The sequence below is a fragment of the Ovis canadensis genome, chromosome 24 (assembly GCF_042477335.2).
Source record: "Ovis canadensis isolate MfBH-ARS-UI-01 breed Bighorn chromosome 24, ARS-UI_OviCan_v2, whole genome shotgun sequence".
Classification (NCBI taxonomy): domain Eukaryota; kingdom Metazoa; phylum Chordata; class Mammalia; order Artiodactyla; family Bovidae; genus Ovis; species Ovis canadensis.
Window position 1 is genome coordinate 32387780 of NC_091268.1, and position 14682 is coordinate 32402461.

At 43.6% G+C, this 14682-nt stretch overlaps 1 protein-coding gene across 4 annotated transcripts in view; it reads left to right on the forward strand.

Annotated features, from left to right (window-relative positions):
- The window catches only part of VPS35L (VPS35 endosomal protein sorting factor like), a 141152-nt gene that overhangs the window by 41596 nt on the left and 84874 nt on the right, over positions 1-14682 (forward strand). For 2 of the 4 annotated variants that reach the window (XM_069570239.1, XM_069570238.1), the window contains exons 9-14: positions 1558-1617; positions 6933-7029; positions 7739-7786; positions 8970-9063; positions 13231-13308; positions 13778-13900. In XM_069570239.1, the coding sequence (XP_069426340.1) occupies positions 1558-1617; positions 6933-7029; positions 7739-7786; positions 8970-9063; positions 13231-13308; positions 13778-13900 (500 nt within the window). Of the gene's footprint in view, positions 1-1557; positions 1618-3012; positions 3177-6932; positions 7030-7738; positions 7787-8969; positions 9064-13230; positions 13309-13777; positions 13901-14682 lie in introns of those variants that run through there. The other 2 variants (XM_069570241.1, XM_069570240.1) reach the window with 2 other exon arrangements.

Below are 14682 nucleotides of genomic sequence, written 5' to 3' on the forward strand. Positions count from 1 at the left end.
GACACGACTGAGTGATTGAACTAAACTGAAGTTAACAAAGGAAAACAAATGTTCACCCAGCTCTTTTGGCTGAAAATGGTTTAGTAGTTAAAGGCCCCTTAGAATATGAAGGTGAAATACAAAAATGTCTTTTTTAAAAAAAAAAAAGAAGGCCGGTTTTGGAGAGATGGTAAGCTTTTTGTGGAGTAAAGGCATTGGGTTCTCTGAAGTTGGGTCCACACACCTGAGGAGGTGTGAGAAGTCACACGGCTGCCCAGCGTGGCCTGCTGTGCTGTGCACATGCAGTCCCAGTGCTCGGAGTTCCGTGCTCATCTCAGGAGGCCTCTCTCGGCATCAGATGTGGCTGCCTTGGAGAGCCTGTGACTGCAGGTAACCAAATGCTTTCTGCCAGGAGGTCAAAGGCAGGTAGCTTTGAGAACTGGGGCTCGATCCCTGAGGCTTCTTAGGAACTTCTAAATTGAATCCATGGTTTGGAGCTGTGGTTCTCGTCTTCAGTTACATACCTGGAGAGCTTTAAGAACACTTTCAGTGGCCAAGCTGTGCCCCAGACCATTTACATTAGAACCTCTGAGGACAGATTCCACACACGCATATTTTCAAGTGCCTCAGGGGCTTCCCTGGTGGTTTAGTGGTAAAGAATCTGCCTGCAGTGCAGAAGATTTGGGAGACTCATTCCCTGGGTTGGGGAGATCCCCTGGAGGAGGAAATGGCAACCCAATCTAGTATTCTCATCTGAAGAATTCCATGGACAGAGGAGCCTGGTGGGCTACAGTCCATGAGGTTGCAAAGAGTTGGACAACTAAGTGGCTAACACTTTCAGCCTATCAGATGTGTTGGAGAGTCTCTTGTGGAGACCTTGAGGAGGTGGCTCACCTTGGGAACGGGTACTAGCCGCTGCAGTCCTGGAAGGTTCCCCTTGGCGTAAGCCCTCTTGGAGGTTGCCATTGACCCCACCACAGAGCCTGTAGATCCCAGGCTCTGCTTGTTTCTTTTTGAAGTAAAACTGACCTGCGTTAGTTCCTGTTATATAACACAGTGATTTCAAAATGATCTCCACAATAAGTCATTAGTATTTATCATGATATAAAGATAATACGTAATTATTGTCTATATTTCCCATAACTACATTTCATACGCATGAGTCATTTATCTCCCTCATTGTTTCTCTCCTTCCCCTCCTCCCTGGCAACCACCTGTTTGTTCTTTGTATCTGTTACTCTCTGTTATTTGTTGTTTGTTGGTTTGCTTTTAGATTTCACATATAAGTGAAATCATATAAGTGAAAGACAGTATTTGCCTTTCTCTGTCTGACTTACTTTGCCTGGCATAAGTGAAGGATCACTTTTCTGCCTCTTCACAGAAAGTGAAGTTCCCTGTTTTAATTAAAATCGAGAAGAATCATGGCTTAAACATTGGGTCCACTAGGTGGCAGCATACTCTCACAAGTTGAAGCTCATCCTGGCGATGGCACCATCTCTGTCCCTAATTAAGAAATGTTAATTTAGTGTTTGCACCTGAAGGGCATGATGCTGACGCCATATGTCCTTTTCTCCCCAGGGAAGCTGGTTTACGAGCGCATCTTTTCCATGTGTGTGGATAACCGCAGTGTCTTACCAGGTAATGTCATAGCTGTTCCAACGGGTTTCATTCTGCCCTCAAGTCGGGGTTAGAAGGTTTATATCAAGTCAGGATTTATTGAGACCTGAAATTTTTTGTGTGTTAAAAGTTAAAGAAACACTGTTACAGTTTTTTGATCATCTCAGTCTTTGAAAAGCAGCCCAGCTAGGGATTTGAGCAAGTAATTTGAATCTGCAAGAATGAAAAGGTCCTATGATTAGATTCAACTGAACTTTTATACCAACTTAAATTTCTCTGCTGCTTGACATTTTAATATTTTTCCTAAGAAGCAAATTGCTTTATAGAGCTAATTTTATATTAAAGAACAATGTCAGATAAATCAAAAATAACAGATACTTTGCATCTACAGTATATGCCCAAGTGATATTTGCATTAAATTTATTGCGGCTCAATTTTGAACGCTCAGGAGGTTATACTGGGACAATGAGATCACAAATTCATTTTGTCACATAAATGAAAGATGACGATGAGGCTAGCATGGAACTCGCAGCAACGGCATCCATTCTGTCTCACTCCTCCTCCTGAGTTCTAGCACTGCCGGGAGGAAGCGTGCTTATCTGCTCGAGTTAGAACAACAGGCTATCTTCACTGCCATCCCACCTCGTCCTGCTCCTGCTTCCCTGGAGGATGAAGCGATGGCATCAGACAGACCTGCAATTTGACTTTTCTTTTTGTCTGTTAATCGGTCTTGTCTTGTCTGTCTGGTTTTCCTTTTCTTTTTTGTCTTTCTCTCTCTGTGTCTCTTTCGCTTTTGCTGTTTCGTTCATCGTCTCTTTTTTTTCTCTCTTCTCTTTCTGTTTCCTTCTTTTCCGTCCTTCCATCATCCACATTGTTAAAACTAGTCAATATGCACATTTCTCAGAAAGCAAGACAGAACTCTACAGACCTTTAGGGCTAGAAAAGCTCTTTGGAATCACCTCGTCTCATTTTAGGGGGGCCCCACCCAGTGGGAAAGAGCTAGGAACTTGGTGCAGTCCTGCCACCAGCAAATGAGAGCCTGGCTCTGAGTGCTGGACCTGCAGCATCCATTATGCTGCACAGTTGGTCCCATGAGGCTCTTGTGCGCTAGAGACTGACCAGTCCAAACTGAGATATGCTGTGAGTATTAAAAAAAAAAAATGTTGGATTTCAGAGGCTTAATGCAAATAAGTGACCATGAAGTATCTCCCTGATTTTTAAGTTTACATGTTTACATATTGAAATGATATTTAGATGAACTAGATTAAATGAAGTATATTTTAAAATAACACGTTTTTGTTTTAGCTCTTTGAATGGGGCTCATGTGGTATTTCCATTGGATAGTACTGCACTCCACCCTCCCCTCCACCACATTCCCACCTGCAATGATTTTTAACAGCTCCTCACACATTCTAGGCTTCTCAGGACTGGGATGCAGGGGCCAGCCTGACGGAAAGGCCTTCTCTGTCAGCTTAAGGATTTGGCAAATTTGGTGCATTTATTTTACACTTGCCAGTGTTTCTTCCATGTGCTATATCAGCAGCAGTAAACTCTCAGCCTGCAGGCAGAATTAAACCCAGGTAGGTGTTTTCTTTGGCTATAAGAGTATTTTTTAAAATGCTATTTGGTATAGTTTCTACTTCTTCCTATTGTTGTATACCTGATTAGAAATGTTTATATCACCTGCCTGGCCTCTAGGGACATTTATGTTCATACCTACTACAATAATTTTCCTTCCTGTCAGTTTTCACTAACTATACCAACAACATTTTAGGGCTAGTTAAGGAAAAACTGGGCTTCCCAGGTGGCTCTAGTGGTAAAAAACCTGCCTGCCAATACAGGGGATATAAGAGATGCAGGTTCGATCCCTGGGTTGGGAAGATCCTCTGGAGGAGGGCATGGCAACCCACTCCAGTATTCTTGCCTGGAAAATCTCATGGACAGAGGGCCTGGTGGGTCCATAGGGTCCCAAAGAGTCCAACACAACTAAAGCAACTTAGTATGAATGCACGCAAGGAAAAATTACTAATAGCTTTCTCCCTACTTGAACTATAGAACTATGAAAGTTCAAAAAAAAAAGGCTATTTTCATATTCACTTTTAGTTCTTATCTAAATGTGCTAATTAATTAGCATGTTTATTACTAAATTCTTGCCTCCCCAAATACTTGGTTTTTTTTTTTAACCTTGAATTGGGCTTTTGTTTTCTTGAAAATAATTTCATTTCTCTCCTTTCAGTTAAAATCTTTATCTGCATGTATGTTCTGTTTCCTAGAACCTGAAAAGGAGAGGGGCAAACTTTTCTCAAAAATGTCTTTAATCTTGGGGATGACTTAACAGTAATTATAAAGAAAACTTTTGAAATCTACTATGCAGAATTCTGCCTAAAGAAATTATGTGTAGAGAGAAGTCTGGTGGCATGTGTACTGATTCTTTCCATTTGAATCAAGTTCAGACCGTGATCTTAGTATTTGAGCCCTTTACCTTCAGGAGCTTTAACTGAAGCATAGCTCTTACCGGTTCGGAAAGATACTGATGTCCTTTGGATTCACAGAAAGTACGTGCTGCTAGATATGGTAATTTTCCCCCAACATTTCTTCATCCAGCATATGAGTGAAGAGAGCCTGTACTCTAAGTGGTAAAACAATTTCATTCCCATCTTGGGATGAGTAACTTGGGTTTCTTGTGTTGTGGTTCTCCTCGTTAGCCGTGGGCATTCCTGTCTTTGGTTTTCCCTGTGGCTGATACAGCCACCTCTGGATAAGCGGTGTCCTTAGCTGACCTGGCCTTTCAGGTCATCATATTAAGATGACGTGGCACCCCTATGAACCCTGTTACATAAAAAGACGTCTCACTTTCAGTGTCGAGACTTGATAAATGGAAGAGAACCAGACTCACTGGTCTACTCCCTTCTCTTAAAATATCCACAGAAGTTCAGGGTTGAAAAAAGGAGCCCATAAAGGAAAAATAGGTGGGAACTGGAAGAAAATGTCTCAGCTCTTCTTTACATTGAAGCCTCTTCCTAATTAATTTCCAGATTCTAAATCCATTCTCCATGTAGCAGCCCAGGTGCTTCGATGTCATGTCATTCCTTTGCCCAGAGCTCTTCAGGGAGCTTCCGCCACACTTAGAACTCCCAGACTCCTCGCCAAGGCTGCAGCCCCTCATGACCTGGCCACTTCTCCCCTTCCTCTCGCATCTCTTCGGGTCACTTTCTTGTTCTTTGACCAGACCCGCTGGAATGTAAGCTTCATGAGGTCAGGGTCTCTCTTATGTGCTGTGCTCTCCTATCTCCCTGGAGCCTAGAATACCACTTCTAGTTGGTTCCTGAGACGTCCGTCATGAGCAGATGAAGTAATGAAAAGTACTATTGAGCTTGCTGTAACATTTTTTTCTTCCCATTTTATTTACTTTTTTCTGTAAGACTTTAAAGTCCTGCATAACATAATCCTTTTCCTAAATGATCTCTTGAACTGGAAGGAAAATCTAAAGCCTTGGTATTGCATATGTGGATTATTGCATAGCTGGCTGTTGGTGTGTACATGCAGGACATCTTGCCTTGGTGTGATGTCCCACTCTCCCTGGCAGCCTGATTCCGTGTCATCTCACCCTTTGCTGCACCTCCGTTCCCTTAACTGGAAAGCAAAAGTTTTTAGTAGATGACCTCAGAGACTTATTTTTGCTTTTGGGTCTCAAGTCACATGATTTAGTCACATTAAGGGAAATTAACCTCACCCCTCCTCTGTTTTCCAAAAGGCAAGATTGACAAATGAATTTAAGAATAGCCCTTATCTTTTCCTATCTAGATCTCTTGGAACTTGAAAAAAAGTTACTTTTAAGTACATGGATTCAGGCCAGGAGAGGAAAAATGGTAATTTCCCTTCTCTTAGAAAATGGCAAGTGAATAATTCTCCAATGAATGAAGCATGCCAGAACATCCAAAAATAGATAAATACTTGAGATTGCAGTTCTGAAATATCTTCAGTTGTGATTACTGACTGTTCTCTGCTAGTGAAGTACCTAGAATTTTATTTTTTGCTGATTCCATAGATATTTTAATCACTTTAATGGTGTACCACCAAGTAGCAGAAAGTAGAACCAGGGAAGAAAAATGACTCACTGAGCAACATGATGAGGGCGACAGGCTAACATTAGTTTCTTACGTTCTATAGTAATCAGTTTCTCCTGTCTTGGTTGAGTCCTAGAAGTGTAAAGCACGCCGAGGGGTTGGATCGGGTTCCAGTTTGTGCAGAAATCGTTTAAATGTGAGAGTTCAACAGTAGCCTTCTTGGTGTTGAATAGTTTTTTGTCTGTTTGTTTTCATTTTTCTGTACTCTTTTCCATTTCTTACGAAGATGTATGTCCTTGATTGGGCTTGGTCATCAGTTCCAGAAAACTCAAAATCACAGTAAAGAGAATCACAGCTGGCAGCCAGCCTGTGGTGCCAGCCGTCTTGACTTCTCTCTTGCTCTTGTGGTTCAAGATGGTTATGGAGGTTCCGGCCTTTGTATCTGCATTCTTGCCAGCAGGAAGGAAGAAGAAATGAAGATCAAGCCCCTTCCCTTGGAACTAATTCCTTGCACTCCTGTATATATCCTGGGACCTGAACTTGGTCACATGGCCACACTGAGCTGCAAGGATGGCCGTATGCCCAGCAGAAAATGAGAGCCCTATTATTAAAGAAGAAGAGAGCAGATAGTAGGGGAAAGTAGCATTTTTATCACAAGGTGACTCAAGTCTTAAAGTGGTATGGCAGCCTAACTGATTTCTCATGTCAGGGTCTTGACTTACCATACATGTCAGGTCCATGTGATGTTTAAAGCACAAACTTCCATCACATTTCATGTTACAGTTGCAGGTTCCTCGAGCATCTGGAATTCTCAGCAGTATCACTGTAACACCAAGAGCCTCTGGATTAAATTAAAGGCAGTGGCTAAGAATATAGGCTGTGGAGCCAGACTGCCTGAGTTGAATTCTAGCTCATAAGTCTGCTTGCTATGTGCCCTGGGGAAGTCCCTAAACTTCGCATTGCCTCACTCTGTGTCTGTGATAGAGGACCATAAGAGTACATGACTTGGAGGGCTCTTGTGGGGACTGAGCGGGCTGATGTCTGTAAGGTGCTCTGAATGGCGCCTGCCCCTTAGAAAGCCTCTGTGTGTCAGCTATCATCGTCACTGGCTGTTTCCTAGTAATAATGATATTTGAAAGGAAAGCCATGGAAGGACTGGGCGCCCCGCCCTTCTGCTGTACTGTAGCTGTTTTCTGTCCTGGGACTCAGAGCAGCTGTAACAGATCCCAAGAATTAGGAAGGCTGAGGGGTATTATTTTTGTTTTACAGATCACTTCTCTCCAGAGAATGTAAATGACACAGCCAAAGAAACATGCTTAAATTGGTTTTTCAAGATTGCTTCCATCAGGGAACTCATTCCAAGATTGTATCCTTTTTTTCTGTCTGATGATTTTAAAGATAGGCTGCAAGAGTTACACTGTTAATAGAGGTTATGTGATGGGCTGCCCTGAGATTCCTGTTGAAAATGGGGTCCTGTTAGGGTCGCTCGCCTGGAAGCACAGCGCCAGCCACACTGTCCAAGAAGCCCTTGGACTCTGGCTCTCTCCAGTTCTCTGGAGAGAGGGGACTTTGACTATGGTGCTGTGTACCAGGCTTTTATTTCCCTGAAGAATTCCCACATTAATTTTCTCAATTAAAATGCTTCGAGGTTTTTTAGTTTATGTTTTCTCTGGTCTTAAGACCTTGAAAGGAGCAGGGACCAGCTTCTCTGCACAAACCCCAGTGTTGAAGAACAGACAGTCTGACTTATACACAAAAGGAATATTAGTTCTCTAAGTTTCATCCTTTCCTCATAAAGCCTCAGTTGGAAGTGCTCAAAACCCAGTTTAAATTTCAGCACGTAATCATAAATCAGCGTATAATGTCTTCCAAATTTTAATTTAAATAAGAAAAAAACCTTGAAAACCAAATGTAGAAGCCACAAGCCACTCACTGATTTAATTCTTTGGATTGTCGAGAGCTGTCGTGGCCCCTCTCCTGAAGACACACCTCGTTCTTTTCGTGAACAGTTAGGCTTTTCCCCGTAGGGAACAGGCAGTCTGGAAAATGTCTTCCTTAACGGAATGTTTTTGTAGCTATGTGGAAGCTTCCATCCTGAAGTGTAACAAGTTCCTCTCCAAAACGTAAGGCTCTTCTTAAATGTCCAGAGCCATACATTTCCAAAAAATTTCTGTCTTGCACACGCCTTTGCCAATGGTGCTGCAGTAGTAGCTATCATTCTTTGACTGCTTCCTGTGTAGCAGATCTGGTGTTAAGCACCTTCCATCCGTTTTCTCAGTTAACCCAAATGAAAACTTAATGAAATAGAGATCACTTTTTAACCTCTGTTTTACGGAGAAGAAAACTCAAGCTGGGAGAGGTTGGTTGACTAGCTCATGGAAGATCAACTGGATTCGACATCCTAGCTCTGCTGTTACTGGCTGTGTGGTCCAGAGAAAGTTACTTAGCATCTCTGACCCCTGGTCTCCTGGGTGAACAAGCCCCGTGAAGGGGGTCTGTGAGCGTTCATGGAGCTGCACACCACGCTGGGAGTGGCCCCCATGGGCCCTCGTTCAGTGTCTTTGTGGCTGCTGTCCAAGATGATGAAAAGGTCAGAGATGTCAGAACGAAAAGCCCTTGCCCCTGAGCCCCCTGCTACTCTGGATGTTGTTTTGAGAGTAGTTTTGTGGAGCCAGGAGAAACCAGATCCGCTTTCTGAGTGGTGTTGGACACCATCTAGATAACTCCCCAGAGTCATGGGCTGACTTGTGCTCTGAGTTGGGTTTAACATGTATACCAAGTGTGTTTGATTGAGATCTGGGGATGCCTGGGGGAGTTTTCGTTCACCAGTTGGGGGAGAATAAGGCTTGGGGCAGAGGGAAGTCCCATGTGGCTGGAGGAATAAGGAAGTCACAGTTCACTTTGAGGGGGATGCTGGGGTCAGGCGTTAAGAGTGGGTGGAGCACGGCAGTAAATCTATGCCAAAGGGATATAGATAACAGCCGAAATACCAAGAAGGGCGAGGTGTGACCTAGTGACCTGTCGATGGATGATAACTGGGGATGGGACAAAAATTGTTAAATTAGTAAAAGTGACCTCAAACAGGAAAAAAGTGAAGATTAGACTCCAGCACTGAAAAGATGGTAAAGATGAAAGAAACCATTCAAAAGATGAATTATGGCAAGAGAGAAAGACTTGGTACATGCCCTTAGAAAACGTCAGCTTTGACCTTGGTTTGTTTCTGAAACCTGTTTTGCCCCCCTACCTTTAGGAAGTCTAAATGTAGACTTTTGGGTGTAAATGCTGCTGTCTTTTCCTCTCTCACAGGGGGATTTCAGAGTGTCTGCCGCGGCTGACGTGCATGGTCCGGGGCATCGGGGACCCGCTGGTGTCAGTGTACGCCAGGGCCTACCTGTGCAGGGTGAGACCACCACGTCCTGCCTCCCCCACCGTTCATGCTTCTCCCTCCCTGCCACCTCAGGAGTCACTGGACGAAGGACTTCATTAGCTGCTAATTTTAGAGCACAGCTTGTCCGCAGAAAGCAGGGCTGTAGGATTTCTGTTTAAAATTAATTTCTAAGTAGACCCACTTACCCGTAACTCTAATTAGGGTCATCATCTCACAAATGAACTGGGTTTCAGGACTAATTGTTTCTCCCTTCTTGCTGGGAAGGAGGCTCCCGAGGCCTTTCGGCTGATAGGTTACTTCTCATTGACTCAAAATGTGCTTTCTTTGTCTTGTTGATTGTTTCATCAGATTTGCGGTCTCTGTACTAAAGAGCTGGCTCAGAGCGCTAGTTGGTGAGGGCTGTCTGGCAGGGAGAGGCTCTCCTGGTGAGGCAGGCATTCAGGGTCTGTGTTGCCTGGCCTTGGAGGGCTGCTCTGCTGGGTTCAGATTGTAGGTCACTCAGCCTTTCTCTCCTCAAAGCACCCTGAAGCTCCTGCTTAAAACTAGTAAGTTTCCATTTATGAAAAATGCACCCTGTGGAGAGTTTACAGTCATTTTTCTTCAACTCACATGGGGCCATTGTCTCTTGTCAGCTTTCGTGGGAGTCCCCCTTACTGGTTCCTTCAGCATCGTTTACCTTCAGAGGGGTTATTTCCCCTATTCTGTAGGATCTTGGTGAACCCCAGACTTCTTGAAGACAAAGCAACTGTTAGAGACCTATCCCTCCCCTACAGTGAAGGTGAAAGTCGTTCAGTCATGTCCGACTCTTTGCGACCCCATGGACTATACAGTCCATGGAGTTCTCCAGGCCAGAATACTGGAGTGGGTAGCCATTCCCTTCTCCAGGGGATCTTCCCAACCCAGGGATCCAACCTAGGTCTCCCGCATTGCAGGTGAATTCTTTACCAGCTGAGCCACTAGGGAGGCCCAAGAATGCTGGAGTGGGTAGCCTATCCCTTCTCCAGGGGATCTTCCTGACCCAGGAATTGAACCAGGGTCTCCTGCATTGCTGGTGGGTTCTTTACCAGCTGAGCTACTAGTGATCATCAATACTATGAAATTAGAAGGTGAGGACTGCAGCCTTTGATCAGCTTCTTTTACCTGACATCTAGCATATGATAGCAGCCCTGTGGTCTGCAGTGTCTCAAAGAAATCAAAATCATTTCCCTCAGAGTGAGAAGCAGACATCCTTAGGAAGAATACTTTTTATAGGTCCGTTCCCTAATAAAGGAAAAAAGAAAAAGCTTTCCAATTAAGGACACCTGCTCCCTTGTAGTAACTGAGGCCAAAGTATTTATGATTGCCATCTGCTTGAAACTGGCATAGATTTTTCATAGAAGAATATCAGATATATTTCCTCCAGCTTCAACTCTGTAGTATCATGAAGTTTGAATGCTCCTCCCTTGTTGAAGTTTGCTAAGGGCCTAAGCTTCAACTGTGTAGTATCACGAAGTCTGAATGCTCCTCCCTTATCAAAGTTTGCTGAGGGCCTATTGTGTGCAAAATTGGACTGGATCCTGTGGGTTAGGTTGGGGAGGATGTAAGGATAGCCTTGTTTGTGTATTTGTGCTCTGTTGCCTTTCCTTTTGTAGCATTCTTTGAACTTACCTTTACGTCAGTAATAAAGACCTAGACTCTTAGTGTGTCTAATGACACACAGTTATATAGAAATCAGAGAGTGAGGGGAAAATTCATTCCCTGCAAACCTGCTCAAACCTGCTCAGTTTTAAAGTTTGAAGGAGGGTACACAAGCTAGTGAAAGATATTTATTGCATATAAAGTGCCTCCCCTAGAGGCTCAAATGGTAAAGAATCAGCCTGCAATGCAGGAGAAACTGGGTTTGATGCCTGAGTTGAGATGATTCCTGGGAGAAGGGCATGGCCACCCACTCCGGTACTCTTGCTTGGAGAATCCCATGGACAGAGGAGCCATGGCTATGGTCCATGGGGTCGCAAAAGAGGTGGGCACGGCTGAGCTACTAACGCTTTTGTTCACTTTCACGTTCAGAGTACCTTTGCATGGCAGATGCAGCTCTAAAACTCAGTGGCAATGAGGAGAGATTACAGACACACTCCAGGAAAGCTGGGTGAGATGTCCTGTATCTGAAATCAGTTGTGCCAATTCAGGCAGAGCACTCTTTCCTCTGGTTGGGTAGTTACTGAAAATCTTTTGATATAAAAAGAATAAGAGACAGTGTACAATAGTAAGGACTCTTTCAATTCCAAGTGGCAAAACCTCAGTTCATAACAACCTCACCTCTGAAACAAAGGTGGGGGATTTGTTGGCGCTCGCATCTGAAGAGCCTGGGGTAGTCCTGGCATGGCAGACCCGGGGACCCTGAGCCGTGTTGGGAGCTGTCTCCTTCCTCATGGCTCAGCTCTGCTCTCCTCTGGGTGACTTCAGTCTATAGCTTTTTCTGTCCATATGGTGGAAAGGCTTCCATCCTCTCAACTTAGGAACCTCAGTGACAAGATTATCTTTTCCCCAGTGGTTCTAGCCAGTTTCTGGGCAGAATCTCGTGGAACCACCTTGGGTCCTTAGTCCATACATATGCCAGTCACCGTGACAGTTGTTGCTAATATGCCTGCTGACTGAGCCTGGGTCACACGCCCACCCTGGCAACTCAGGGTTGGCTGGGTCCAGCTGCCGCAAACCTCTTTATCTGAGAGGTAAGTTTGAGTCCCCAAAGACAAATCCACTTTGCTGATTCCAGAAACAGAAAGAATGAGTGCCAGGGAGGCAGAAAGAACAGATGGATGTCGTGGGTAACTACCCTTGCTACTCTAGGTAGAGATTTTTTCGACCTGAGCAGATTTCCAAGCTGCTCATTTGGTTTTATGGAAAGAGATAAACAAAACACAAAGGCAGTGAGTAGGCAGGGCGTGGGGGGTGCTCAGAGCTGTTTATTAAAGGAAAGTATGATTAACTCCTCTTCTAAGTCACAACCCCTTCAATTCATCTCCACTGCTTGTCCACTGGGCCTTTCTTTGCTGTCGCCTGACAGGTAATTATTGCTTTTTCTACAAAATGATCAGTAGAAGGAAACAATAGAATCAGAACACAGTAAAAATGGACCTGACAGTTGTTCATATTTTTTTAAAATCCCTGTACTTGTCCTTGGAAGCATCTCCAACAGCTATAGAGAGCTGCCCCTGGAATTTACTGCCCCAGTGGATCTTGCATAATTTCCGTCAAAGGAATTCCTTACAGACATCTAAAAAACACCATTATTGTTAATCTTCATGACCTCTGAGTGGCTGTTGGGGCGGGGGGGGTGAGTGGTAGAAATCTGTCTTCCCTGGAAGAAACCGGGTCCCAGAAAGCAACTCCTCTTACAAAGTTGTTTTTGTGCTAAAGCACCTGTGTGGAATTGAGGTGCATTTGAGGAACTCAGTTGAGGAACCTTATGGTGCTTTGTTTTAAATCCATGTAGTCCCTGCCATTTTTGTGACCTTTACTCTTCCATCCGACTCTAGAGCCCTGGCCACTGTCTTCTGTGATTAGCAAATTTTTTTCTAATAAATATTCTGAAAATATTACATATCTTTTAAAAACAATGAATGAAGGAGTCGATGGATTATAGTTTTGTTAGGTGTCATGCTTGTGTAATAAAAAATTTTCTTAAAATACATCAAAATTTATGTCTGCTTCCCTGACTGCCCAGCAAAGAATGAATCCGTATATTTTAACAATGCCCCAGTGAAGTCCCAGCTGACTCTTACATACCAGAATCTTGTTGCTTCATTTAATAAGTACAGCCACATGTGTGTTTATCATTTTTTAGAGAGGAAAAGAATGTATACACTGTCTTGAGAGTACATTTCTCCTTAGTGCCGTATTGATTTGTTCCCTTGGTCATCTGTTCAGAAATACTTTCATTACCTTTGGGAAATTGCGAAGATGATTACTGCAAATGTTGCCCTTTTTTTCATTAAAAATAGCTCCTGTGGTTTTTCTTATAAAAGCGAGATATGCTTGTTGAATAAGAAAATAAAAGAATGAAAGTTAACTTTCTGGACCTCTCTGTGCTTATATCTACCTATATGTGTATTTTTAATTTACAAAAATGCATCACACTGTATATGTTATTTGCAACCTGGTTTTCCACCGTCAAGTTTATTTCATTTTGTTTGGCTACAGGTGGGCATGGAAGTGGCTCCACATCTCAAAGAAAGCCTAAATAAGAACTTTTTTGACTTTCTTCTCACATTCAAACAGGTAAGAGAACACTATCAGAAGAGCCAATTGATGTGATAGTTACATGATCACAGATTCATAAAACCCAGTTGGTTTTCCAAGTCTAGATTGCCTTAGAGCTCTTTAGATGTGTAATCCCTAGAAAATTACACTCCCGTCTGCTACAGACAATTAAAATGTGTTGCTTGTACTGAACAAGCACAGGGGATTAATATGCATGTGTTAATAAGAAGCGTCTCCAGTTGATCAGACTTCCTTCTTAGCATCTGCTGGGTCCGTTTTTATCAGGTTGCTGCTTCTCACAGCACACATTCCCAGAACAGCTCAGCCTGGTGACATGGGAAACTGTGTGTTTTTCTAGTTTAAAAAAACCTGAGAAGCCAGGCAGTTTCTCTCGGGGCCATTCAGATGCTTGCAGATGCGCTCCCATGTTCTTTGTTTGTTCTGTGACTTCCCCTCCTTTTCTGAGTATTTATTTGGTCTCCTGTAGATTCACGGGGATACGGTCCAGAACCAGCTGGTGCTCCAGGGCGTGGAGCTTCCATCCTACCTCCCCTTGTACTCGCCTGCCATGGACTGGGTCTTCCAGTGTGTTTCCTACCACGCCCCCGAGGTAACTGCCCAGTGGCTTCAATGTGAAATTCACTCCCCTCTTCTGTGTCGGAAGGACCCTAACACCTGAGTGCCCAATGACGTCATCATCACGGCCCTTTCACAGTGATTCACTGTTGTGTCTGGTTCTGTGCTCAGCCCTTGTCCTGCATTGTGTGGTATCCTAAGTGATGGTTTGGTCTGCTCTTCACATGTGAGCCCTGGGCTCAGGGCGCCTGAATCTGAATCTCAGCTCTGTTACTTGGCAGCTGTTGTTACTAAAGCAGAGCTCAAGTCACTTGTCCCTAACCGTGCGGCCTTTTCTCTTTATCGGTGAAATGGGAGCAGTAGTAATTCCTGTTTTCTGGTCTGTTGCTTGGATCAAACAAGACGGTCCATGTACAGTGCTTAGTGGAGGAGGGCCCCACACATGGTGCTTGCGTGCTTGTTGTGTCATTGGGATTGCAAATGTGGTTTTTATATCTGCACAAGAGAACCAGGAAAAGAGTTAAGACAAAGTGTCACTGGAGGGCAGAGTTTGGATTGTTTTAACTTATTTTTCTTGCCCAATCTGTTTTTTTAACTTTTCAGCCAGTATAATGCCTTGCTTATATTTTAATTTTTGCAAATCCTAAAGTATGAGGAGAAAAATAGGGCCATCTTGTATTCACCTAAAAAATAGGTGACTTTTTTATCGAGTAAATTGATTTTAAATCAAATCAGTTTAATAGAAGATTCTTTTGAAAACTTGTGGCCATTCTCTCTGATCATAAGGGTAGTCTCAGCCACCATATGCTTGCCCAG